This window comes from Dromiciops gliroides, chromosome 4 (genome assembly GCF_019393635.1).
Source record: "Dromiciops gliroides isolate mDroGli1 chromosome 4, mDroGli1.pri, whole genome shotgun sequence".
Classification (NCBI taxonomy): Eukaryota; Metazoa; Chordata; class Mammalia; order Microbiotheria; family Microbiotheriidae; genus Dromiciops; species Dromiciops gliroides.
Window position 1 is genome coordinate 115,190,639 of NC_057864.1, and position 26,111 is coordinate 115,216,749.

The 26,111-nt window shown below is 40.0% G+C and overlaps 1 protein-coding gene and 1 non-coding gene across 3 annotated transcripts in view; both read left to right on the forward strand.

Moving 5' to 3' along the window:
* Nucleotides 1-26,111, forward strand: part of SMYD2 (SET and MYND domain containing 2) — a 94,014-nt gene that overhangs the window by 57,279 nt on the left and 10,624 nt on the right. For both annotated transcript variants that reach the window (XM_043964050.1, XM_043964051.1), the window contains exons 3-8: nt 4,848-4,958; nt 9,881-9,941; nt 11,209-11,333; nt 16,932-16,999; nt 21,764-21,866; nt 25,153-25,263. In XM_043964050.1, the coding sequence (XP_043819985.1) occupies nt 4,848-4,958; nt 9,881-9,941; nt 11,209-11,333; nt 16,932-16,999; nt 21,764-21,866; nt 25,153-25,263 (579 nt within the window). The remainder of the gene's footprint in view (nt 1-4,847; nt 4,959-9,880; nt 9,942-11,208; nt 11,334-16,931; nt 17,000-21,763; nt 21,867-25,152; nt 25,264-26,111) is intronic.
* On the forward strand, nt 9,327-9,451 carry LOC122727169. The gene has a single exon (XR_006353115.1). It is a non-coding gene; the product is annotated as a U6atac minor spliceosomal RNA (small nuclear RNA).

Consider the following 26,111-nt stretch of genomic DNA (forward strand, 5'->3'; position numbering starts at 1 on the left):
AGCTTGTAAATCTCTATATGTACTGTGCTTGGCATGTACTGTAATTGTTGTTTGTCCTTTGTTCTCAAAGAAGACCACAACATTGGCAGGTGATGTCATGACTTGTACTGAACTAGATTTTAGAGAGGGAGGGTTGTGCAAAGTCACCAACCTCACTCTCTTCTCCAGAGCCATATGGTCCAGTGGCAAGATACATATCAGGACGACTGGAGATGGCCCCGATGATATACTGTAGTAGGCACTATGCTGCCCCCCTTCCTCCCTCACTCCTCTCCCTGCTGCTCCCAACAGCACATCCTCTGGTGTAGTTTGTTATCTGTATTTTACAGATGAGAACACTGAGGATCAGAAGCCTTAGGTCACGCACCCAGGAAAGTGAGGTCTTTTGACCTTGTCTAGAGATTTTTTCCCCACAATACTATATTGCCTTATCAGTGGTTAGATGGCATTTCTAAGCATCACCACAGGAATTGTCTCTTCCCACTGACATTTAAAGCTGGTGTTGTATTTGTGCATGCCATATAGCTATAGCCAGCCAGATGGATAAAGTACATAGCAGAGAAAAAACAATGAGCACATCTGTTAACTGTGCTTTTTAAAAACACACACTTTTTTCACTATTGATTAGAGAAATGCAAATTAAAACAACTCTGAGGTACCACCTCACACCTATCAGATTGGCTAACATGACAAAAAAGGAAGATAATAAATGTTGGAGAAGCTGTGGAAAAATTGGAACACTAATGCATTGTTGGTGGAGCTGTGAACTGATTCAACCATTCTGGAGAGCAACTTAGAACTATGCCCAAAGGGCTATAAAGCTGTGAATACCCTTTGACCCAGCAAAAAGATCATAAAAAAAGGGAAAAGGACGCACATGTACAAAAATATTTATAGCTGCTCTTTTTGTGGTGACAAGGAATTGGAAATTGAGAGGATGCCCATCAACTGGGGAATGGCTGAACAAGTTGCGGTATATGAATGTAATGGAATGCTATTGTACTGTAAGAAATGATGAGCAGGCAGATTTCAGAGAAGCCTGGAAGGGCTTACATGAATTGATGCTGAGTGAGATGAGCAGAATCAGGAGAACATTGTACACAGTATAAACAACATTGTATGTTGATCAACTGTGATAGACTTGCGTCTTCTCAGCAATACAATGGTCCAACATAGTTCAAAGGACTCATGATGAAAAATGTTCTCCAAATTCAGAAAAAAAGAACTGTGGAATCTAGATGCAAATTGAACCATAGTATTTCTATTTTTTTCTTTTTTTGAGGTTTTTTTCTTTTTGCTCTGATTCTTGTACAGCATTACTAATGCAGAAATATCTTTAATGTGATTGTACATATATAACCTATATCAGATTGCTTGCTGTCTTGGGGAGGGGGAAGAGCAGGGAGGGCAGGAAAAAAATTTGAAACTAGAAATCTTATAAAAACAAATGTTGAAAACTATCTCTACCTGTAACTGTAAAATTATAAAATACTTTTATTTTATTTATTTTATTTTTACAAAGATTAATACTCTATTTTAAGGAGCTCTGCATTGATCATAGGTGTTAGTACAGTCAGCAAGCATTTATTAAATTCATACTATGTTCCAGACACTGTGCTAAGGACTGGCAATTCAATATAAACAGAAAGAAAGTCTCTGCCCTCAAAGAGCTTATATTCTGAGGGGGAGAAGACAACTCCTAAAAGAGAGCTGAAAAGAGGGTGGAAGGGATGAAGATGCCCAGTGCATGTCGGACAGGGTAGAGAAGTCCAGAGCACAACCTTGTGAGAAAGGAAGCCATAGTTGGTCTTCAGTGGAGGTTGTGGGAGGAGTCATCCAATCAGAGTGTGGTACAAGTCTAAAGGGTACTTAAAGTGTGTGAATTCCAGAGCTGGAGTGATCTTTCAATCAATTAGTAAACATTTATTAAGCACCTACTGTGTGCTAGGCACTGTGCTAAGCACACAGGATGAAGACAGTTCTGGGGCTTGGCTTTAAAAAAAAGGAGGAAGAGGAGAAGAAGGAGACATGATGAACCTATTTATCACACATGACTTGTGAAATTCAAACACTGGTAAATTTTGGATTTTCATTTGTTAACAGCAGAAATGAGGCAAGGAATTTTTTCTTATTTAAATAATCGTGGGGAAAAGAGCTACAAAAAGAAACAGAGCTCCTGAATTTGGCTTCCCTTAGACAGTGGTTATGATATATGCCTGTAATAGCACAAATTAAGTGTAGCTTCACAGAAAATTAAGAGAGCTGTGCCTTAACACATGTTCCTATCCCCTTTCCCTCCCCCTCTCCCATTTCCTCATACTCTTGAGAAAGTTCTCTCACATTTTTGTTTATTCAATGAGATATTGTTTCTTTTTTTAAATCATAAAAGTATTTTTATTATTTTCCAGTTAATGTAAAGATAGTTTTCAACATTTATTTTCATAAGATTTTTAGTTCCAAATTTTTCTCCCCCCTCCCCAAGACAGTGTGACGAGTAAAACTAAATTACCCCAAACTAGCTAGGATTTACTTATAAATTAGGAGCTTCTGCAACAGTTTAGGCATTAAGCATTTATTAAAGAGTAAAGAGGTTAGTAAAGAGAGAATACATGCTTCTGAAAGAATAGAAAAAAACCTAGCTCCTCAGATCTATGAGAGAGAGAGAGAGAAAGCTGCCTCCACCTAGCAGATCGTATTCCCAAAGAGAAAGAACCTCACTCAAGTCGACTAAACATATTTCTACATTAGTCATATTGTGAAAGAATCAGAACACAAGGGAAAACCTCAAAAAAGAAAAAAAAAAGTAGAAATAGTATGGTTCAATCTGCATTCAGAATCCACAGTTCTTTTTTCTCAATGTGGAGAACGTTTTCCATCATGAGTTCTTTGGCATTGTCTTGGATCATTGCACCACAGAGAAGAGCCAAGTCTATCACAATTGGTCATCATACAGTGTTGCTGTTACTATGTACAATGTTCTGGTTCTGCTCACTTCACTCAGCATCAGTCCACTTAAGTCTTTCCACATTTTCCTGAAATCTGCCTGCTCATTATTTCTTACAGCACAATAGTATTCCATTACATTCATATACCACAGGTTGTTCAGGCATTCCCCAATTGATGGGCATTCCCTTGATTTCCAATTCTTTCCCACCACAGAGAGCAGCTATGAATATTTTTGTACATACGGGTCCTTTTTCCTTTTCTATGATCTCTTTGGAATACAGACCTAGTAGTGGTATTACCGGGTCACAGTCCCATACCCCTTTAGGCATTGTTCCAAATTGTTCTCCAGAATGGTTGGATCGATTCACAACTCCCCCAACAATGCAATAGTGTTCCAATTTTTCCACAGCTTCTCCAACATTTATTATTTTCCCTTTTTTGTCATATTAGCCAATCTGATAGGTGTGAGGTGGTACCTCAGAGTTATTTTAATTTGCATTTCTCTAATCAATAGTGATTTAGAACATTTTTTCATATGGCAATAGATAACTTTGATTTCTTCATCTGAAAACTGCCTGTTCATATCCTTTGACCATTTGAGATAATATTTGTTAAGCACTTACCACCACGCTTGGCACATAATAGGTGCTTAATAAATGCTTGTTCTCTTCCCCCTTATAGCATGATGGAAATCCCCAGGAAGTCTCTTCCATTTGATCTCTAATTGCAATAAGAACAGAGACATAGCTAACCCACAACAGGGATCCTGTGATATAAAATATTTTTTAAATGATATAAAATCATTTATATCAGACTTCAGAGTACTTAAGATCTGTGATTTTATAATGTGGGTACTTCTTCCATCAATACAGACTGCTACCTCTCCTCACCACAATGGGCATCTTTGAGAACTCTTGGTGGCTCAGAAATCCAACTTCCAGGGGCCAGCTGGCAAGAAGCCTCTCCAGACTTAGCTCTGCTGCTGCTCAGATGACAGACATTCTATCTGTCACTGTCCATTTTGGAAAAGCTTTCTAGAGTTTGTGCTGTGCTGGCATAGCATTCTCGAATCCAGGGCTGTTTCCAAACCATGATGAAGACTCCAAGGAGGAATTTTAGTGTATGAACTTAGTATAGGTTGGGGAGTTGTTTCTTTTCAGAAGTTTGCCTCTGTGGGGTTTTAAAATCAGTTGCCACAGTTTGAGTATTGTCTGTAAGAGAAACTTGTCTAAGAGGGTGCCTGGCTTGCAAAGAAAAGATATTTTAGGATTATGCATTTTTCATGGATAATCTAGTAAATTGAATAATCCACAGGTATGAATAATTGGGGCAGAGTGGATAGAGCACCAGGCCTGGAGTCAGAACTGAGTTCAAATCCAGTCTTAGATGCTTATTTACTAGCTATATGGCCATGGACAAATCTCTCAACTCTTGTCTGCCTCATTTTGCATTTCTATAAAATGAGCTAGAGAAGGAAATGGCGTACCACTGCAGTATCTTTACCAAGAAAACCCCAAATGGGGTCATAAAGAGTTGGGCATGACTGAAACGACTGAACAAATGAATAATTGAGAGTGGATTGTATGTTGTTCAGAGCAGTAAACTGGATTCCTAAGGGAAGTTGCCATAGAAATATACAAGATGTGGATGCAAACAGCACAAAGTAAATTTCCTCATTTCAAAAACATCTGTCAGAACCAACTCAAGGTTAGAGTTCTTTCTATCTTAAAAAGATGTTTTTATCTTCAGCTTTGGTGAGTTTCCTCGTGCTTTCAAAAAGGAAACACATTTCACTTGACCTTAACTGGGGGAACTGACTGCATCCTCTCTTCCTTCACTTTATTTTAGTGTTTTGTGGTTTGTTTGTTTTTTAATGATTATTACTGTCTTTAACCTTTCAGAAAGAAGATTGGCCCATGCACAAGCTAGAGTGTTCTGCCATGTGTGTGTTTGGGGAAAACTGGAATCCCTCAGAGACTGTGAGGCTAACTGCAAGGATCCTGGCCAAACAGGTGAGGGAAAGGACCACATTCTAGCACTGTTGTTTTCTTCCATCTTTCTTTGTTATGAGTCAGGAAGAAGGTTGACTGACCTGTTATGGCCAGCTCTTTTGTAAAAAGTTGTTTGACTCAGTTGCCTAATCATATCTGTATTAGGTGATCAAATGGGAAAAACAACCAAAGCTTAAATGCAGAATTTTGTTTGTGCTGTGGGAGCATCTCTAGGGGTATCAGTGCATGACCTCTTCTGAGCACCACTTTGAAGGATTTCAATGGAACTTAGTGACCCTCCAAGTCCATTAGGGAATTTGACTCATTGTGTAGGAGTCCTGGGGTGCCAGAGTTTTCCTGAGAATCCTTTGAGACATCCCAAGCTTCCCTTTCCTAACCGAGAATCTCATGCAATAAAGATTCTACCTCTTCTCCCACACCCCCCCCACACACACCCCTCCTCCAGGATCCTGTCACTTTCTTGTTGTAGTGTGTATAGTGAGACAAGAAGACGGTAGAAGCAAATGGAGCAGACCTGATCATTCTTGAAGCCTTCAGTGGGCTTTCTTTAAAATCAATTTTTTGTTGATATCTTTTATTTTTACATCACTTAGATTTCTCCATATCTTTCTTCTTCCTCTCTCCCAGAGAGTCATTTCTTATGACAAAGAATTTCTTTTTAAAAAGATGAAAAAGAGGGGCAGCTAGGTGGCACAGTGGATAGAGCACCGGCCTTGGATTCAGGAGGACCTGAGTTCAAATCCAGCTTCAGACACTTGACACTTACTAGCTGTGTGACCCTGGGCAAGTCACTTAACCCCAATTGCCTCACCAAAAAAAAAGAAAAGAAAAGATGAAAAAGAGGGGGAAAAACTCAGTAAAACTTATCAACATAATATCTGATGTTATAAGTAATGCTCCACATTTGTGGATCCTAATCACTACAAAGAAGCAAGCCACGGTATTCTTCTCATTTCCTTGGTCTTTATAATTTACCTAATATTCATTTCTGTTCCTTTGTGTTGGTTGAGCATTCTTGTTTCTGACAGCAAAAAAGTTATAGTTTTAAGAGATATGCTCTGCACTTGTCTGACCCTGAGGGGCCTGCCCCCCCCACAGTGGTTCCAAACTGTGTATATGTTGGCAAGCCCCTTTGAAGTATAGCTGGGAAGTACAGTGGAAGAGATAGAACAAAGAAAGATTTGGTGAAGAGGAATGGGAAAGGAAAGGGGAATGAATAAACATTTATATAGCACTTACCATGCCCCAGGTACTGTGTACTAAGTGCTTTACAGATATTATTTGATCCTCATAACAACCCTGTGAGGTAGGTGCTATTATTATTCCCATTTACAGTTGAGAAAACAGAGGTGAAATGACTTGCCCAGGGTCACACAGCTAGTAAGTTTTTGAGGTAGATATGAACTCAGGTCTTCCTGACTTCAGGCCCATGAGCTATGAGGGAGGAAAGAGAAAGAAGAGGAGATAAAAGGAATATGTACTTATGGTGGGGCACAGTGGAAAGCTACCAGTCATTTCCAGATTCCTAATGTACTTGAAGTTGACTACCCCTGCATGGTGACTGACTGACTACCAGCTCCCATATTGCTTTGCCTTTCCCTGCTTTTTATGTCAGTTATAGACATCTAATCTCAGAATGACAAAAGAAGTCCTGGTTAGCAAAGGGCCAAATGACTTGTCTTTATACTGCAGTGGAGTAGGATGGGAGGGACATACCAGAAATACTTTCAAGGATCTTCTGGTTAGGGTGAGGTTGTTGGCAAGGACGCTCTACTGTAAATCTTTTTAAAGGTGAAATTTCATCCACCCCTTCGCCAACCCCTCTTCTCCCCCTTTCCCCACCTCATTTTTCTATTTTTCAACTAAGCCAAATTTATTCGAGAGGATTAACACATGTCCACGGGTCAAGTATGATACGAAGGGTGTAAATAGGAGTATAGCATTTTGAAACTGAGATAATCTTTCTTTGAATTCTCCTCTATTCACTATGGTCAGAGACTCACTGCTGTTCCCTGTCCTCTTCTGGGCTCTACCAGCTTATGGAAAATAACAGGGTTAGGTTTGGAAAATGGAATTTGTTTGTTTTTTGGTTTAAAAATTTTTTTTTTTATGCTGGGAAAAGAGGAGACTAATGGGCGGTAGGGAAGAAGGCTTAATAACAGTGTTTAAGACTGTGTAGAGATCCTGTTGAAAGGTAGAGTTTATTTTTCACCAAGGATAGGAAAAGGAGAAAATGAGCTTACATTCTAGTAATAAGAGGTTAGCTAGGAGGAAGAACTTTCTGATAGCCAGAGAAATTAAAAGGAAGTAATGGAATTGCCTTCTCTGAAGGTTCCTTTAAAAAAAGCCACATGTGTTATACGTATATAGACATGCATACACATATGTATCTATATAATCCATATTACCTATATTTATGTATTATCCTTTAAGTGTGATAATTATGTGTGATATACAATATTTAATATAATACATACATATATTTAAGATTATTTATTATTATAAGATTTTATTGTATTATACAAGAAATAGAGAGAAAGGTATCAGACCTTGTCTTCTTGGGTGGCTGTGGTCAAGTCCTCTTAGGGAAAGCAGATCATGGTCTTTTTATTCTCTTAATTAGCTAGCCTGCTGGTTTTATTGCTGTTATTGTTCTTAACCTTAGGTACATAACAGCCTTCTAGAAGTTGTTCACAAATGAACAGTTTGTTACAGTCTAAAACTATTGTATGGTATTTATTTGGCCAGTTGTTCCACCATTGTAAGGAGTTTGCAGTGGTAATTATATAATACCATAGATTTTTAAATGAAACTTACTCAGCCCAGAAATCTGCCAAAAGTCTTCTGCTTAAGGATCACCAAGTCTGTGTAGGCTTTCAGTATTCCAGTTGTACACTGGGAAATGGAGATGGGGTGGAGTGGGCTAGGAAAGTTGAAACTAAATGTTGAAACTACATATTTGCTGTACCTGTCTGTTAAACCACCATCAACCCTGAATTTAATGACCAAGAAGGAGCTTCAGGTTAGCTGTTGAGCTCTGCCTTTGAGTTCTTGCAAATATTATTTCTTCTTGTTCCCCAACTCCTAACCCACTTAGCATTGTTAGTCCTCTCCAGGAGTTTAGAACAAAGCCAGTGATATGCTTAAAGTCTTACCTGGCACTGTGGCAGGCATGCTGGAGGTGAGACAAAAGAGGCAGAAGGCACAGACACTGGGCTTATGGGTGCAGTAGTCAGGTGAGTGGTGTGGTGGAGAGAACACTGAGAGAACACTGACCCAGAAGTCAAGGATACTTGAATTCAAATGCAGCCTCAGCCACTCAAAGTCACTTAATCTCTATTTGTTTCAGTTTCCCCATCTGTAAAATGGGGATTATAACAGAAGAAGGAAAGGAGAATGGAATAAGCATTTAATAGTGCGCCTACTATATACCAAGTACTCTGCTAAGCACTTTTATAAATATTATTTCATTCAATAATAGCACCAATTTCCCAGAGTTGTTGTACAGATCAAATGAGATACTATCTATAAAGAGTTTTACAAGTTTTAGAGCTCTATATGGGGGGGAGGGGCAGCTAGGTGGTGCAGTGAATAAAGCACCAGCCCTGGATTCAGGAGGACCTGAGTTCAAATTTGGCCTCGGACACTTGACACTTACTAGCTGTGTGACGCTGGACAAGTCATTTAACCCTCATTGCCCCACAAAAGAAAAATTAAAAAAAAGAGAAAAAAGCACTATATAAATACTAGTCATTATTGGCTCTTTTTATTTTATATACAAGAAGAGGTTTTGTTTGAATATGAAATCTTAATTTACTTTAGGCAATGCTATAAGTTGATCAATAGGCAGATGGAACCGGCCTGGGTTTGTGTCAGGACAATGGAAAAAATAAGAAGTGTCTAGAGAGGTATGAGCAGATATGGTACTAGTCAGGAAAACTTGGGTTCAAATCCCACCCCACACAGTTAGTAGCTGTATGACCTTGGGAAGTCTTTTTGTACTCAGTTTCTTCCATTGCAAAATGAGAAAGAGAGACTTTGGCATATAAGGTTCCTTCTAGCTCTAAATCTATGACCTTTTGATGATTAATCCATAGACATGGCCCTTTGAGGCAAGGTGGCCGAAAGTCAAGTCAAGTCAGCATCAGGCAAGCATTTATTAAACATTTACTGTTCATCAGGTACCAAGCTAAGTGCTGTTCGCTCACTGTCCTTCAGTAAGTAAGGTGATGTGTTTTTTTACTTCATCATTCCGTCCCCCATTCAGATTTTCTTGATGTCAGCACCGAGGGGATGGGACGAAAGAGGGGGAAAGCATAACTTCACTTCTAGGCTGGACCAGGTCATTTTTTAAAAGAGTATGTTTGAGTGTTGTATGAAAGGATAAAAAGTTAGCACTCCCCTTGCTAAGGATGGAAGATGTCCTAGTAGCCTTTACAATACATATATGATTAAGGCATTGCTACCTACTCTGTGGCATCTAACCATGTTTAGGGGGCAGCTAAGTGGCACAGTGAGTGGATAAAGCACCGGCCCTGGATTCAGGGGGACCTGAGTTCAAATCCAGACTCAGACACTTGACACTTACTAGCTGTGTGACCCTGGGCAAGTCACTTAACCCTCATTGCCTCGCAAAAACAAACAAACAAATAACAAAACAAAACAAGAGTATGTTTGGCGTTAGTGTTGGTTTCATTGGATAAAACTCTTTTTGCATAAAACTCTTTTAAAAAAAGTTTTATTGATGTATTTTTTATTTTTATTTCTTACATTATAAACACTTATAGTGACCTCATTTGAAAGCATGTAAGAGGTATGGGGGGAGGGGTGCTAAATCTTGTGTGTTGATTTTAAAGTTATAACTGTGATCTTGCACTTAGGGCAAAAGCTGAACTTGTATACTTTCTTTCCCAATTGACCAGAAAACACACCATGAAAGAACACCATCAGAGAAGTTGTTGGCTGTAAAGGAGTTTGAATCACGTAAGTCCCAATACCTTAAGTTTTTCCAGTCTAGAAACCATGGTATCCATAAATGTAATGGCGGACAAGTAGAAGAAGAGGGAGCTTGTTTTTCCTACATGTTTTTTGCTTGCCTGTTTTCTAATAATTTCCAGCTAGCCTTTCTCCATAGTAAACAGGGTTATTAAGAAGTGGAAAAGGAGGGCTGGGAGCCCATAAAGTTGATGATACAGCTTTGATCCTGTCAACTATCTGCTTTTTTGGCAGGCAGAATAGTTTTTAGACTTTACTGGAGTACTAGCACTACAAAATTAAGTTGTTAGCAGATGTCCAAAGAAGGTATTGTCAGGGAACTGCTGTGTAGTTTCTTAATGTTGGTGCAGTTGATGAAAGATGGGGTGCTGTAATGGATTGGACATTAGACCTAGATTCAAGAAGGCCTAGATTTGAATCCTTCCTCGGACACTGATTAGCTCTGTGAACCTGGGCAAGTCACCTAACTTCTCTCACTCAGCTCAATTGGATTTGATGACCTTGTTAAGCATTGAGGCCCCTTCCAGTTCTCAATCTAAGAGCCTATGATTGTATGATTCTGGAGGTCTTTTTTTGTTTTATTTTGGTTTTGGGTTTGGGTTTTTGGTTTTTGATTTTTTGCGGGGCAGTGAGGGTTAAGTGACTTGCCCAGGGTCACACAGCTAGTGTCAAGTGTCTGAGGCCGAATTTGAACTCAGGTCTTCCTGACTACAGGACTAGTGCTCTATCTGCTGTGCCACCTAGCTTCCCCCTGACTCTGGGGGTCTTTGGAGAGACCTTCCTTAATATGGAAGGGCTCCCTGTGATAATTCTCTCCACTTTATGGTGTCTGCAAGAGTTGATACATAGATGTGTGCACGTTGTCTCCCCCATTAGACTATGAGGTCCTCCAGGGCAGGAGCTGCCTTTTACCGTTCTTTTTATGCCTGGCACTATCTGGCACATAGTGGGTGATTAATATTTATTGACTGACAGCATTTCCTGCCACTCACACCCAAATTCCTTGTTTCTGTGGTCATTTTGAAATATCAGGACACAAGTAGCTTCAGGTTAGGAGAGGAAGTGGAAATAATAAGCATTTCTTTTTCTAGAAGATAATTGTCCTCTTGACCTAACAGGAACCTGAAATTGAAAAAGAAGGGAGAATGGTAACTGGTCAGGAGAGATGTGTTCTTGAGTTCTGTGATAAGAGAAGGCTGATATCTGTGACCTGTCGAATCAGGTGACATGTAGATTTTTTTTTTTTTATCCATAGATCTGGATAAGCTGGACAATGAGAAGAAAGAATTAATCCAGAGTGACATTGCTGCTCTCCATCACTTTTATTCTAAGCACATAGAATACCCAGACAATGCTAGTCTGGTTACACTTTTTGCACAGGTAAGAAGGTTCAAATAGTCTCATTCATGGCTGTTTTTCCCTTCCTTCGCCCCTCCTTCCACCATTACCATCTACAGTATTTTTGCAAATGAGAATAACATAGACAGGTTTGCATATAATCTTAGACAGTAGCCTGGATATACACTACCTTTCTGCATGACACTGGACAGGTTTTTCCTCATGGATGAAATGAGAATAGAAATACTCTTTGCTTCTGATGAATCCAGTGAAAATAAATATGGAAATATAATCTGGGCATGATTTGAACATTTTAGGGGCAAAAGAGATTGTATAAATACTAAAACAGTAGAGATAACATTTTGTATAAAATTCATTGTTGATATTCAGTTCAGCAAGCATTAAACACCTGTCAGGTGTGAGACATGGTGATCTATGCTATAAAATAAGACACAACCCTAACCCTCAGAAGCCTTATCATCTAACAGTAAAGAGAAGACATTTTATACAAATAACTAAATAGTGAGAACTCATTTCTTGTGGGATTCGGGAGTATGGGAATGGTGAATACAATTAAAATCCACTTTTAAAGTTTTATTTGGGGGGGAACCTTTCTCCCCTTTGTTCCTGTATGAAAAAGAGGAAAGTGAGATAAGGCTGGAAAAGTAGTGAAGTGTGTCATGTGTTGTTGGGCTAAGCATGAGCCTAGGGACAGCAGGGGCTCATTGAAAATTTTTGAGCATGAGGATGACTTGGTCAGAATCATAAGGAAGATCATTTTGGCAGCAGGGAGAGAATGGATGCAAAGAGACCAATTAAGAGGCTGTTAAATTTCAGGGTAAATAAATGGTTAAAGGATATAAGCAGTTCTCAAAAGAAGAATTGTAAACTATTAATAATCATATGAAAGAACACTCCAAATAATTGATAATAAGAAATATGCAAATGAAACAACACTGATGCTTTACTTCCCACCCAGCAAATTGGCAAGATGACTAAAGATTGGACAGTCAGTTTGGAGGGGTTATGAAAAGAGAGGACCATTAATGTATTGCAGGTACAGCTGTGAATTGGTACAACCATTCTGAAAGCAGTTTGGAATTATGCAAATAAAGGGATTAAAATGACCCTACCCTTTAACCCAGAGAATCCAGTGCTAGGCATATACCCTAAGGAGGTAATTAATAAGAAGTCCCATGTACACCAAAGTATTTATAGTAACACTTTCTATGGTAACAAAGTAGATGCCCATCAATTAGGGAACAGCTGAACAAAGTGAGATACATGAATATAAAGGAACATTATAGTTCTGTAAGAGACGATGAACATGAAATATAGAGGAGGATGGAAGGACTTAATAGCATTTATATGGCACTTACAGGTTTGCAAAACACTGCAAATACTCTCTCATTTGATCCTCAAATTAACACTCAGAGGTAGATGCTATTATTTTCCCTATTTTACAAATGGAGAAAACTAAGTCACAGAGAGGGTAAGTGACTTGGCTAGAGTCACATAGCTAGTAAGTGGCTAAGGCCACATTTGAACTCCAGTCTTCCTGGCTACAGGACTGTGCCAAGTGGCTGGCCCTTGCATGAATAGATAGAGTGAAATAAGCAAAGCCAAGAAAATAATACACATAATGACTACATCAGTGTGAATAGGAAGAGCTACTACCTCAAAACAGCTGAAAGTGAACTTTGCAGAATCCAAAAACCAAAATTCAGTCCAAGCTGGGCCCCAAAGAAGAGATGAAATGATACCTCTACCCACTCCTTTGCAGAGGTTTAGAGCTCCCTGGCTGTGTGGAATGTTACATATATTTTCAGACTTTTTGCTAGTCTTGATTAGTTTTGCTGATTTTTCTTTTCTATTCCTCTCTTTTTTTTTCCTTTAAAAATATATTTTATTATATGGAATAACTCCCTGGGAGGGAGAAGGGAAGAAATGCTAAGAGAAATTTAGACAATAAAAAAAAAGATCAATAAAATTTATTTTTAAAGTACCAGGGAATGGGGACTACTACAATGGTCCAGACAAATGGTAATAAAGGTTTTTTGAGTGGAGAGAAAGTGATTGATATAAGAGATGCAGAGTAGAATCAAAGGGAGTTAGCAACTGACTGGATATGGATGGTGAGAGGGTGGCAATGCCCTCAACAGAAGGTGGGGGGTGTGTGTGTAAAGAAGAATGAGTTCAGTCTTAAGACCTGGGTTTGAATCTAGCCTTTGCCACTTACTACCCTGTGTGACTTTGGGCAAGTCAGTTAATTACGTTGGATGTCATTTCCTAATCTGGAAAATTGGAATAGAGGACCTATATAGTCCCTTCAAGCTCTAAGACTGTAATCTTATGGATTTGTGTTGAATTTTAAGACCTAAGAGCATAGAATCATGGATATGGAGCTACTAAGGGACCTCAAAAGTCATCGAAGTCCAACCCCTTTGTTTTACAGATTAAGAAACTGAGGTCTTTGTAGGATACCTGACTTGAGACCAGTAGGTAGTTAGTAGTAGATGTGGGACAAACTCAGGGCAGAGATTAGGGCAGAGTGAATGGCAGGTCAGGACACAAGTCTCCAATCTCTGGTTTAAAGAACAAGCTAGGTGATTCTTTTAGGGGTGGTTGAAAAAGGCAGCCCTAAGCTCAAGCAGGGGAGATGGGTAAAGTGGGATTCTATGGACATTTTTAAATGAAAAAAGAAAAAAACAAATTTCTATGATACAGAATTTATATTGTGTACTGATACAAAAAATATTGCTGCCAACATAGGGATGGTATACTCTTCTTGACTGTGATTTAAAGGAAAGAAAAAGGGGAGGGAACCTTTATAAAATCTCAAAAGAAAATCCTTTAAAAAAAAGAGAAAAAAAAGGGTAAATGTGGTCTGTCTCTGATGCTGCCTCTGAGTGGCCCATTTTTGTTCTATTCCAACTTCTTGGTTCTTTCCTTTCTTTAAGTATGTGGAGAGAGAGTTGGTGAGTGAACTTGCTGCCGGCAGAAGTACAGCTGCCGGTGGAACATATCCACACTCCCTCATTGGGATTGAGGTGTGTTTTAATCACCACAAATCGTTGGGAAGGATATTTTTGGTGCACAGCCTACATCTAGTCTAAATTGTGAAAATAATTTTAGCAAAGTGTGCATGCCTGATTTGACTTCGGGGGGGGTGGGGTGGGGAGAAGAATTATGGCCAATATTTCTTATATGAATATGTGAAATTTACTTTTCCTTCTACCTGGGTATTGAAGTTGCCAAGCAAATTGCTGTAGAAGTGGAGCTTGAAAACCCATCACGACTTCCCAGAAATAAACTTAGCATCTCTTGCTATCATGAAGAAATCCTGGCTTTCTGCCTCCCCTGAAGTAGGGAAAGGAGAGAGAGTAGAACCTCTCCCACTCCCACTACCCCCTTGTACAAATAGGGAGGCAGGGAGGCAGAGAAGTTAGGTGAGTGGCCTGTGTTCCGATAGCTATTTCATTGGTCTACTTGTTTATTCATCTGAAGGACAGTGTAGTATATTATCAGGAAGAGTGCCAGATTTGGAGTCAAAGCTCCTGGATTCAAATCCTAGCTTGATGCTTTAGATATATAACATTAGGCAAGTAATCTAACTGACCTGGGCTTCAGTGTTCTCATCTAAAGTGATAAGTTTGAACTCAGCCCTTGAGGTCCTTCCCAGCCCCAAAATTGCAATTTTATAATGTGTTCCTATTACTTAAAAAAAAAATTTTTTTGAGACAATTGGGAAAAGTGACATCCACAGTCACACAACTAGTAAGAGTCCAAGGTAGGATTTGAACTCGGGTATCCTGACTTGAAGGCCAGTGCTTTATCTACTGTGCCACCTAGCTACCCTCAACTTATTCATATTATTGGATGTTTGCTTTCTATTCCACTTAGGCTAACAGGTTAAGTGGCTTGCCCAGGGTCCCCACAGCTAGTAAATGACAGAGGCTGGGATTGAACTAATGTCTTCCAGACTCCAGGTTCATGATCTATCCACTGTGCTACCAGCTTCCTTAAGAGTAGGCTCTTGGGGGCAGCTAGATAGCACAGTGGATAAAGCACCAGCCCTGGATTCAGAAGGACCTGAGTTCAAATCCGGCCTCAGACACTTGACACTTACTAACCCTAGGCAAGTCACTTAATCCTCATTGCCCTGCAAAAAAAAAATTTAATTAATTAAAAAAAAGAGTAGGCTCTTAATAAATACTTATTGAATAAACAAATGAATTCCCTAAGGGTACTTAGCATCCAAGCCTCATAGCTTACCATAAAGGGCTTTTTTTCCTCATTATAGTGTAACTTTTTTTTTGTTTCTGTTACCCATGTAAGATCTAATGGCTATTTGTGCCCAGACTAAGTGAAGCTAATTATTTTGACAGTTATGGCCAAATGTGTGGTACCCATAGATGCCACAGCTCATTTATATTTACGGTTGTTTAAAAAACGGGCTATGCATATAGGAGATGACTTAATTTACAAGTATTTATTAAACACCTATCCTGTTTGAGGCTCTGTGTGCATACGATTACACAAGTGAGATTCCTCAGAGAGCTTACATTCTACTTGGGCATACAGCATATTCACAGATAAGTAAGTATAAGATGTACAGTATACAAAGCAAAGAGGAAGTGATTTGGGGGCTTGGCGAGGAGAGGCAGTATGGGAAGGAAGGGCGGTGACAACTTAAGAACTCTTGAGGGAAATGGCACTAGAGCTGAGCCCAGAAGGATCAAAGGCTACTGAGAAGCAAGGCTAAGCAGGGATAGCATTTAAAATTGGGGGACAGTCCATCAAAGGCCCAAATGAGGGAGGGAACTTCAGGTGTGGGCAGTTGGGATGGATCATGAAGTACAACAGGGGGTGTAATGTCTAACCAGTCTGTAAAGACAGGCTGAAGTCAGATCACGAAGGGCTTTCAATGCTGGGGAGAGGGACAGGAGTGGGTGACCAAATGAACCTCTTCAAGTTATTGCTGCTTTGGAAGTTAACAGTGGTGGTGCTAAGCCATGGGCATCATGAATTGTATTATGGGATTTAGAAGCAAGTCATCCTGTTGTGAATTTCATGATCCTTTTTTTTTTTTTTTTAAATAAATTTCAGCTTAGAAAGGGCCAAGTCTGGTAGACCATAGTCATTGGGGAATAAGGCAAGGTCAGAATAGTCAGATACAAATCTCTCATCTCTGAGTAGCCCACACCACCCTATGTTGAGCTGTAAGGTCAAGAAGTCCCATAACACTGATCTCTATGTCTATAGAGCCAAAATATTTCTAAACCCGTGCTAATTTAGGCCCACTGATTTTAAACATTTTTTTTTTAATGTAACAAAGTTCTAGGATAATAAAAAATCTAGGCAAAGGTAGAAAAGTGCTTCTCCTGTCTCTCCCCGCTATTGGTGAAAGAACTCTAAGCACATGTCCTGTTGACAGGGGATCAGCAGCGAAATCATCATATTTAAAGAAAGGAGGTACAGTCATGTCATGGAAAGGGCATTGGATAGAAATGGAAAGATGCTCATAAATTGTCTTTCTAGTGAAAGACGGGTCAAAAAGAAAGAGAATAGTTTGTGCCCCAAGGAACTTTTGACTCTTCTTTTGTTCATTTGTTTCTTTCTCCCTTTTTCTCTCTGTAGGTTAATTGCAATGGTTTCACAATTGAAGATGAAGAACTTTCACATTTGGGATCAGCAATATTTCCAGAGTAGGCTGGGTTTGCCTTTACTTCTTTCCTTTTCTCTGGTTTAACATGAACTTGAACTTTTTGATTTAAAAATAATCTACCTGATGTCTGCATGTGGCAGACATAAAACTCCTAGTAAATTAAGGCACCTTTTTAATTCTGCCAGGTTTCAAAATATTTCCCCTGCACTTAAGGATTTGAAGGTAGTAGTTATCAGAGCAGTTGCTCGTTAAGTCCTGCCAGGCAGAGAACTGTTATTAAAGAACATTTTATCATGTTCAGAAGAGGAATAGTCCTGTGCCCTACTGAGAAATTTGCTTTCTTCATAATCTTTGGTTCAAGTAATCTTAAGTTTTAAGGATTAATTGCCAACCAGGATATTTCAATAGCTTTGCTTGGAAAAGATCTTGGCTCTCACCTCATCTCAACTTTTGATCATTGTGAATATGGGAAAAGCACAGCATAAGGTACAGGAAAACCTTACTAATTCAGACCAAATTGTTTTTTTTGGGGGGGGGGTGCAGCCGAAGTAATGAATTAGAGAAACTTATTAAAGAAATTTCGTTTCCTGCAACCCCTCTACCCTCCACTTTTGAAGAGAGAGTATTTCAAATGAGGTTAGCAAAATATTTCTGAGTAGGAAAGGGGAAAGCAATAAGTACAAAGTGCCTACTATGTGCCAGCAAACTATGCTAAGCACTTTACAAATATCCTTAAAGAACCTGCTATAATGTACAAATAGCTGCATAGCTAGCATTTATAGAGTATGTTAAGATTTACACAATGCTTTAGGTATGTTATTTCAGTTGATCGCTTACTAGGCATAGTAATGGTTTGGTACTAGCAGGTTTATTATTTGATGAAAATGGATGCTTTACAAATGTTTAAACAGTTTGCTTATATAAATAGTTTATATGTTCTTTCCAGTATTTCTGTTTGTACTTTGTGTTTGCACAAACATAAGTGACCCTTTAATGACACCCTTTTCAGAGATGGTACAAAGGAACAGTCAACATAGTCCATATCCAAATTATCTCAAAATACAAGTTAGTGTCATATGAATTTAATAAGATTTACCTACAAAAGAGAGGAGGTGCTGCATATTTTAATAGACACATGCAGGCAAGATCCTTAAAGTACCCCTGTCATGGTTCACCTCTCATCTCCTGTGTCTGTTTGTTTCTCGTATTTTCATGACTTGCCCAATTTGCTGCTTACCCCATGTGTGAGAACATGGCAAGAAGTTGCCAATGAATTAATATGTCACTTTGTGTTGGGTGAATAGCAGTGACTGCTCTTCCTCTAAAAGGTTTATTAATTTAATAATAGCACCAGAAGACCACATGGAGTCCTTAGCCACAGTTGGAATTCTGATAGCCAGACATGAGTGACTTCATGACATTTTTCCCTAGGGGAGAGGGAGGCCATGGGAGAATTGCCCTATAGAGGTCTCATCGAAAACAAATCTACCTCTGAAGTAAATTCCTTTGAGACAAGGATCTTAGAGACCAAAGTAGAAATTTATCAATCAGCATTCATGCATTAAGCACCTACTCACTGTGCCTAGTTACTAGCAACTTGGAGACAAAACTGACAAAGGCCCTGTCCTCAACAATCTTATGTTGGGGCGATGGAGCAGGGGAGAGGGGACACACATGCAGATATAAAGAAATACCATGGGGCAGCTAGGTGGCACAGTGGATAGAGCACCAGCCCTGGAGTCAGGAGGACCTGAGTTCAAATCTGGCCTCATACACTTGACACTTACTAGCTGTGTGACCCTGGGCAAGTCACTTAACTCCAATTGCCTCACCAAAAAAAAAAAAAAGGAAAAAAGATATACCATATATAATATATATATATATACACACACATCTATATACATATACACATATATCTATATTATGTATACACATAACTAAAACATATATATTTTGTGTGTACTTATATTTGTAAATATCGTCTTCCCATATTGAAAGTAAATACCTGGGGCAGCTAGATGGCGCAGTGGTTAAAGCACTGACCCTGGATTCAGGAGTACCTGAGTTCAAATCCAGCCTCAGACACTTGACACTTACTAGCTGTGTGACCCTGGGCAAGTCACTTAACCCCCATTGCCTGCAAAAAAAAAAAAAAAAGAAAGAAAGTAAATACCTTAGAGACAAGACCTAATTGCTTCTGTCTTTGTAATTCTAGCGCTTAGCATAGTGCCCAGAATGTTACAGAAGCCTAATAAATGCTTGGTGATTGATTGGTTAATCAAGAGTAAATGCAAAGTTAATTCGAGAGGGAGGGAGAACCAACAGCTGGAAGCAACATGAAAGGTCTCATGTGGGTGGGTGCCTAATGTCATCTCACGAAAGGCAGCATTTGATCTGAGCTTTGAAGTGAGCTGGCATTCTAAGAAGCCGAGGCGAGCGAGAAGTCCACTCTAAGCCTGCACAGAGGAATGAGATGAGAGGTTAAATGCTATGTACAAGAAGCATGGAGGAGGCTAATTTGGCTAAAATGCAAGTTAGGTGGATTACTCAGGAGACTACTCCTAGAAGGACTGGAGCTGCCTGGGGCATTTAGAGACCAAAGAATCCCAGCCCCTTTGTGTTACAGATAGGAAACTGAAGCACAGGAAGATTAAAATTACTTTTCCAGGGGTCACACAGCTGCTATCCCAGGTAGGATTTGGGCCCAGGTTTTTCTCACTTCAAGTCCAGTTCCCTGTCTTCTGCGTCATACGGCCTCTCAAGTTATGTGTAAGAATCCCATGAAGGAAGGCTGGAGCCGGCCTGGAAAGGACTCCAGAATGCTAAATAGAGGCTCCCAGGAAGCAGCCACGAGGGCACTTTGAGCAAGGAAGTTTTTTCAGTCCTTTTCAGTAGCTACTAAAAATAATCATGGCACCATCAAAACAAGGCAGTTTCAGGTTCTTTTTTTTTTTTAATCATTTTTAAGGCTTATTAGATTTTTTTTAATTGAAAAAAGGTTTTTGTTGTGGATGCCTGAAAAGCATTTTTTGTTTGTTTCTAATGAACTAGGTATGAGACATTATAGTGAGGTAGAAGGAAACATTGGCATCAGAGTCAGAAGTCCCGACTCGAGCTCCCCCCCACCCCTCCCAGGCAAGTCACTTAACCTCTTGGGGCCCCTGACAGGTGTCCAACACTGCAAGTGTCATTTGGCATCATTAGAAGAGGTATCTCATCAGGAGCTCCCTAAATTAAGAAATCATATTTACAGTTTAACACCGCCCCCCGCAAAAAAACCCAGACAAACAAGGTACTATATTTTCTGGAAGAGAGCTATGGTAGTGTATTTTGAAATTACTAATATAATGAAAAATCTGTTAAGCCTGGGGAGTTCATTCTATTTAAGAGTCTGATTTTCTTTCACGTATGATAAATCAAGCCACTGGTCTCTTGGTCTTGAGTTTGGAGTGGTGGGGGGCACTGAAGCCCTCTTCACCACATTGCAGTAAAGCTGAGTCACAACAGCATGCCACATAGCCAGTTTTGCCCATTCCCCAAGGCTCTGGTAGCAGTGAGCTCAGAAAGGAAAGAAAAAAGTAGTTGATTTCTCCCCTGTACCCAGGAGTGGACATTGCTGGCTCTTCCTTAGACCTCAAGGAGCAAAGTGACCTACTGAGTCAGTGCTGTCATTCCGTATTCTTGGTGCAAATGGAAGAAAGGTTTTTTTTTTCCTTTTAGTAATCAAAGGGTAAGGAATTCGTAATATCAGGCACTATAACAATAACATTTATAGATGTGAGAGCTTGTCTGAGGATAAGCCCCAGTTTTCAGACAGTTTTAATTGGGGGGAAAAAGTCCTCTGGGTTGAAATTCCTGTCGGCCTTGAGATTTCAAAGGTAGCATTTTCAGAGATCAAGCATTTTTTCCCCTGTAGTTTAGAAATTTTTGTTCTTAGAACTTTGACCTTGATACAATCAGAAGAAGCTCAAAGCCCCCTCACATACATGAACCTGTCTATCCTTCTCACCAGTCCTGAGAAGTAGAATGAGAACAGCAGGGGCAGCCCTGTCCCAATTTTCCAGATGAGGAAATTGAGGTGCAGAGAGGCTCAAATGAATTTGCTCTGTCAAGATCAGCCAAGAAGTCCTAAGCAGAGCCACGTAGGAAACCAGGCATTGCAAAGAATGAGGGTTTTTTGAGTCTGAAGATAGCTGGCTTTGGAAATGATCCATTAATATAAAAAGTGATTTGGAAAATTATCGATAAGAGGTCTTTGCTTATTTATTACAGTTTATTATGGAGTACATGCTTAGACATATGATGCTCTTTAAATCATGCATCTTAGTGGGGAGAAATTTCTATTTTGGGGGAGACCCACATTTAAAATGAATTTTGTTAGAAATCAGTAATAAGCACTAATAGAAACAACTAAGCTTGCTCAGGAACAATTTTATTTCATATCATTTCAGGACATAAAATATCATAAAACTTTTTCAGTTCCTCTGTCAAAGCCCTCAGTTGGAATTCTTGGTCCATTTATACTCATTCACTTTTCCTTAGGTTATTTTGTTTGTGGCCTGTTCATTCTTCTGGCTTGTCTTTTTTCACTTTATTTTCATATTTACCATGCAGCCATGCTGCTTTCAATGCCATTTAAGGTTATAATCCCTTTAGAATAAGTGAAATTGTTCATTATTAGCTTAAAAGATTAGTATTGTGAATTGACAGTCTTTCTTTAAAAGTTTCTGTCCAGTGGAGTGGTGCTTAACTTCCTGGTAGTTACCTTGAGGTAAATGGTTTGTTTTTCCTCCATTGACAATAGCGTTGCACTGATGAACCACAGTTGTTGTCCCAATGTGATTGTCACGTATAAGGGGACCCTGGCCGAAGTGAGAGCTGTGCAGGAAATAAACCCTGGAGATGAGGTAAGTGTGAGCAGGGGCCAGCAGGCACTGCACCATGAATGTCAGCCAGCCTTTCTGGTCAGTTAATCTGTGCAGGGAAATCAGTGAAGGGTCAGCAGGAAAAGTGAAGTGAATAGAACTGGAAATAATGGCCTTGAATTCTACTCACTAAACGTTACATTTGTTTCTCAGTTTCTTCATGGAATTCTATGGTTTGTGGATTATCCAGGCTTATAGCTTGGTACTTTCTTCTATTTGTTGCTTGCAATTTGGTACAAAGCTGTTAGTTTAGGGTCTACCCCAACTAGTATATGAATTATTGTCACATTAATATTTTATGCCATCTCTGTTCCACATCCCTCTGTACTTAAGGGTTGTTTTTTGTCTTTTTGTTGTACCCTACTTCAGTGGATCCATGTTCTGTACAGACCCCCAAACCCTCCTGCCTCTTCATCCTGTGTGATTCTTTGCCATATCTTTTTGTATTTCCTCTATTAGACCTTCCTTATGTGCCCACCCATAGGTCTCTTGATATTATGTGCGTGACACTCAGACCATTCACACATTATTCCTTACTTTCCATACATGAGCACGCATAAATGACCAGCCCTCTTCCTTTGAAATCACACATTTCCTGGCTGAAATTCCTTATTTAATTCTTCTTTGGAAATCATCATTGATAATATGCTTCAGCTCACACTCTCTGCTAACTTGCCCTTTATGGTCCACAGAGATTGTGGTTTGTTTTCTTAAACAACCTGAGGAAGAAGGACAGTCAAATATATGGCTCTTGGAAGGAATGAACAGAAGGAGCAGTTTAGATACACAAAAAAGTGGCCGGCTTCACTCAAAGGATTGTGTGGGTCAATCAGTCACTTAATCAGCAAGCATTAGTAAGCACTTACTGTGTGCCAGACATGACTAGATGAGGATACAGAGGCAAAAGTGAAAGTTGCTACAACCCTGAAGGAGTTTACATTCTCTTGGGCTGTCCTGATTTAGAGGGGCTCTTTGTGAATGAATGTCTCATCATTCTTCTCTCTATACTTTCCGTACTGTCATCACCCAGTATTGACTGGGTGTGGCCAAAGTTACACGGATGGTCCTATACCACGAGATTCTGCTCACCTGCAAAGTGGCTTCATTGTGGAGTAGTTCTTTAAAGTGCCTGGTAGGGTCTGGGTTAAAAATAAATTACAGTTAGGGGGCAGCTAGGTGGTGTAGTGGATAAAGCACCAGCCCCTGCATTCAGGAGGACCAGAGTTCAAATCTGGCTTCAGACACTTAACTCTTACTAGCTGTGTGACCCTGGGCAAGTCACTTAACCCTCATTGCCTCACCAAAAAAAAAAAAAAAAAAAAAGAAATAAATTATAATTACATTAGGTTTACTAGAAGGAACATCAATTGTTATAATTCCGTAGCTTAAATCAAATGTTACTTTGATCGTTTGTAATGTAAATTTCCATCTGGGTATTTTAGATGTTGATTTTTACAGATAGCCTTGAAATACATAAATACACAGATTTCTTTGAAAAACCAAGCCATTACCTAGGTTGGGCTTTGTACTGTCTTACTATATGAGAAATGTGCCCTATCCTTGGCAGAACTGTCTAGGTTCCTGAATATCTATCCCATAAAATCTGCCCTAGTGCCTCTTTGTTTAAAAAAAAAATCCCAATTAGTCAGAATAATTAAGTCATTTAAGACAAAAATGCTCATTTGGGGACAGACTGAAAAGATGAGCAATTCGTGCAGTAACCAGCTGAGATGAGCAGGGACAGTCTGCTGGACTTTGTCGCCATCTTCTGGGCTAGTGTGAGCATTGCACTGGCTTGTCTACCAGCCCGTGATGGGGGGAGCGGGGGGGCGGTTTGCAGAGGGAGAATGTTTGTCAGACTTATTCTGTGCCTCTTTCTGTTTTTTTTTTTCCTTATCCTTGAGTTTTTTTAAAAATTATGTATAGTGATCCCACTAAGTAAAGCAAGAAGGCACTTTTTTTTCCCCCTGCTCCAAGCCCTCCAAAGAAAAGGGGTCCAGTTAATAGTGTGCCATAAATAGCTGGTGGTTTGCTTTCATAGGTCCTTGGGTATGGAGGGCTAGAATCAAAAGCAGGGGTCCCCCCTCCAAGTTTGCTTCCCATATCTATTTGTTGGAACCCAAGGTTATTGGCACTTAGAAGGCTATTTGAGATCCATCTGTTCAGTCAGACATTTGCCTGATTATGTGGGATGATCAGCAAATGCTGGTCCCAGTGAATAGATAATGGATATTTAAATGTTGGCCTCTTCCATATGCTCAGAGGCTTAGTGACAAGAACATGCTAGAAAACTCAAGAGCAGACCTGATGGGCACCAAAGGTAAGAGTTTCCCAAGATCCTGGGCACAGCTGGCAAAATCAAAAGCGGCCAGCTGTACAGGATGATAGTTCTGCATCTCCCATGCTTCTAATTCTTGGTGCTGCCCTAAGGCTGGGACACAGAACTGTTGGCAGCAAAAGCTGCTGCTTTGAGGTTCTTTCTCCACTACAGTATGACTTAAGAAAGGGAAAATGTCTCACCACTGATTTCTTCACCATGCAGGAGTGGCTGTAATAAAAGCATCCAAGAAATCCGTTTTGATGCAATAAAAGTGCAGAAGATTAGAAAGACAACTAGTACCAGGCATAGCATGCAGTTGCCAAACCAAAGGGTCCTTTTTTCTCTACAGGAATTGTGGGTGGGCCCCAGCTGAGTGAAATCCACAGTTGGCTCTCTAGAGTGAGGAGAAAGAGGCAAGGACCCTTTGGGGAACCCCTTGTAAGGAGACCCTAGAAGAGAACCAACAACCCCTACAGAGTTGGGACGTTTTAGCCTGATAGGAGGGAATTTTCCCAACACAAGAAGCCACCAGTATAAGGGAATGATGAGCCCAACTTTTGTGCATTTCCAGGGCTGATTTTTTTTCCCCCCTGCTGTACTGTACTATAATTCATAGTAAATTCTGGAAGTCATTGACTTAGGGCCTGTCTAGGAAATGATTCTTAGGCCATTATTCATGTCCTAGAAGATTGGATCATAGATTTAATGTGAGAAAGGAGTTCGATTATAATTGAATTCAACCCCCTCATTTTCTGGATGAGAAAACCAAGGTCCAGAGAAGGAAAGGTGCTGGCTCAGGTTCACAGAGTTGGGATTTGTGGGATTTGAATCTTAAATCTTCCAGGTATCAAATCCAGAGCTCTACCTACAGCTCTCCACTAGCGCCTGTGAGAAGAGTTGTATCCTGTCTGAGCATGATAGTGATCATCTCTCTTTTTTACTCCTTAGGTTTTTACTAGCTATATTGACCTGCTATACCCTACAGAGGATCGCAATGACCGGTTAAAAGACTCCTACTTCTTCACATGCGAGTGCAGGGAATGTACTACCAAAGCAAAGGTAAGGCCTCTGGAGCATGGACAGCCTGCTCACCCTAATGCCCCAGAAGCAGCGTCCTTCCCCTCTTTCCAAGCTGCCATTTGACTCCCTAGATCCTAGGAATGGTCATCTCAGGAAAAGGTGTTCTTTTCCATCTTTTTTTTTTTTTTTTTTGGTGGGGCAGTGAGGATTAAGTGACTTGCCCAAAGTCACACAGCTAGTAAGTGTCAAGTGTCTGAGGCTAGACTTGAACTCAGGTCCTCCTGAATCCAGGGCTGGTGCTTTATACTGTGCCACCTAGCTGCCCCTTTCCATCCTTTTTCAGGAGAAAGCCTTTAGAGGCAGATGTTGCCACAATGCAATGAGTGCTGGACCTGGAGTCGAGAAGACCTGAGGTCAAATCCAGCCTCAGATACTTACTAGCTGTGCCACCCTGGACAAGTCATTTAACTGTTGTTTGCCTCAATTTCCTCATCTGTAAAATGCCTGCACCTTCCTGGGTTGCTGTGAGATGCCGATGAGACGATATCCATAAATAGCATTAGCACAGCACCTAGCATATAACAGGCGCCACATAAATGCTTATTCCCTTCTCCCTTTTCATACGATGACATCTTAGAGCTCTGTTACCATGGCAGCACCATGCAGGGGAAAACACACACACTCCTGGGAGGTGTAGGTTCTAATCTTTTTCTTCTTCCTCCAGATAATTTTATGATCTTGGACAAGTCACTGAAAACTTCCCTAGGCCTGCTCATTCATCTCTAGGATGAGAGAGTTGGGATAGATAGACTCTAGACGTTCCTTTAAGTACAAGCCTTTAAGTACAGAGTCCCACTGTAGGGTGTGTATGCCCTACCAAAGTATGA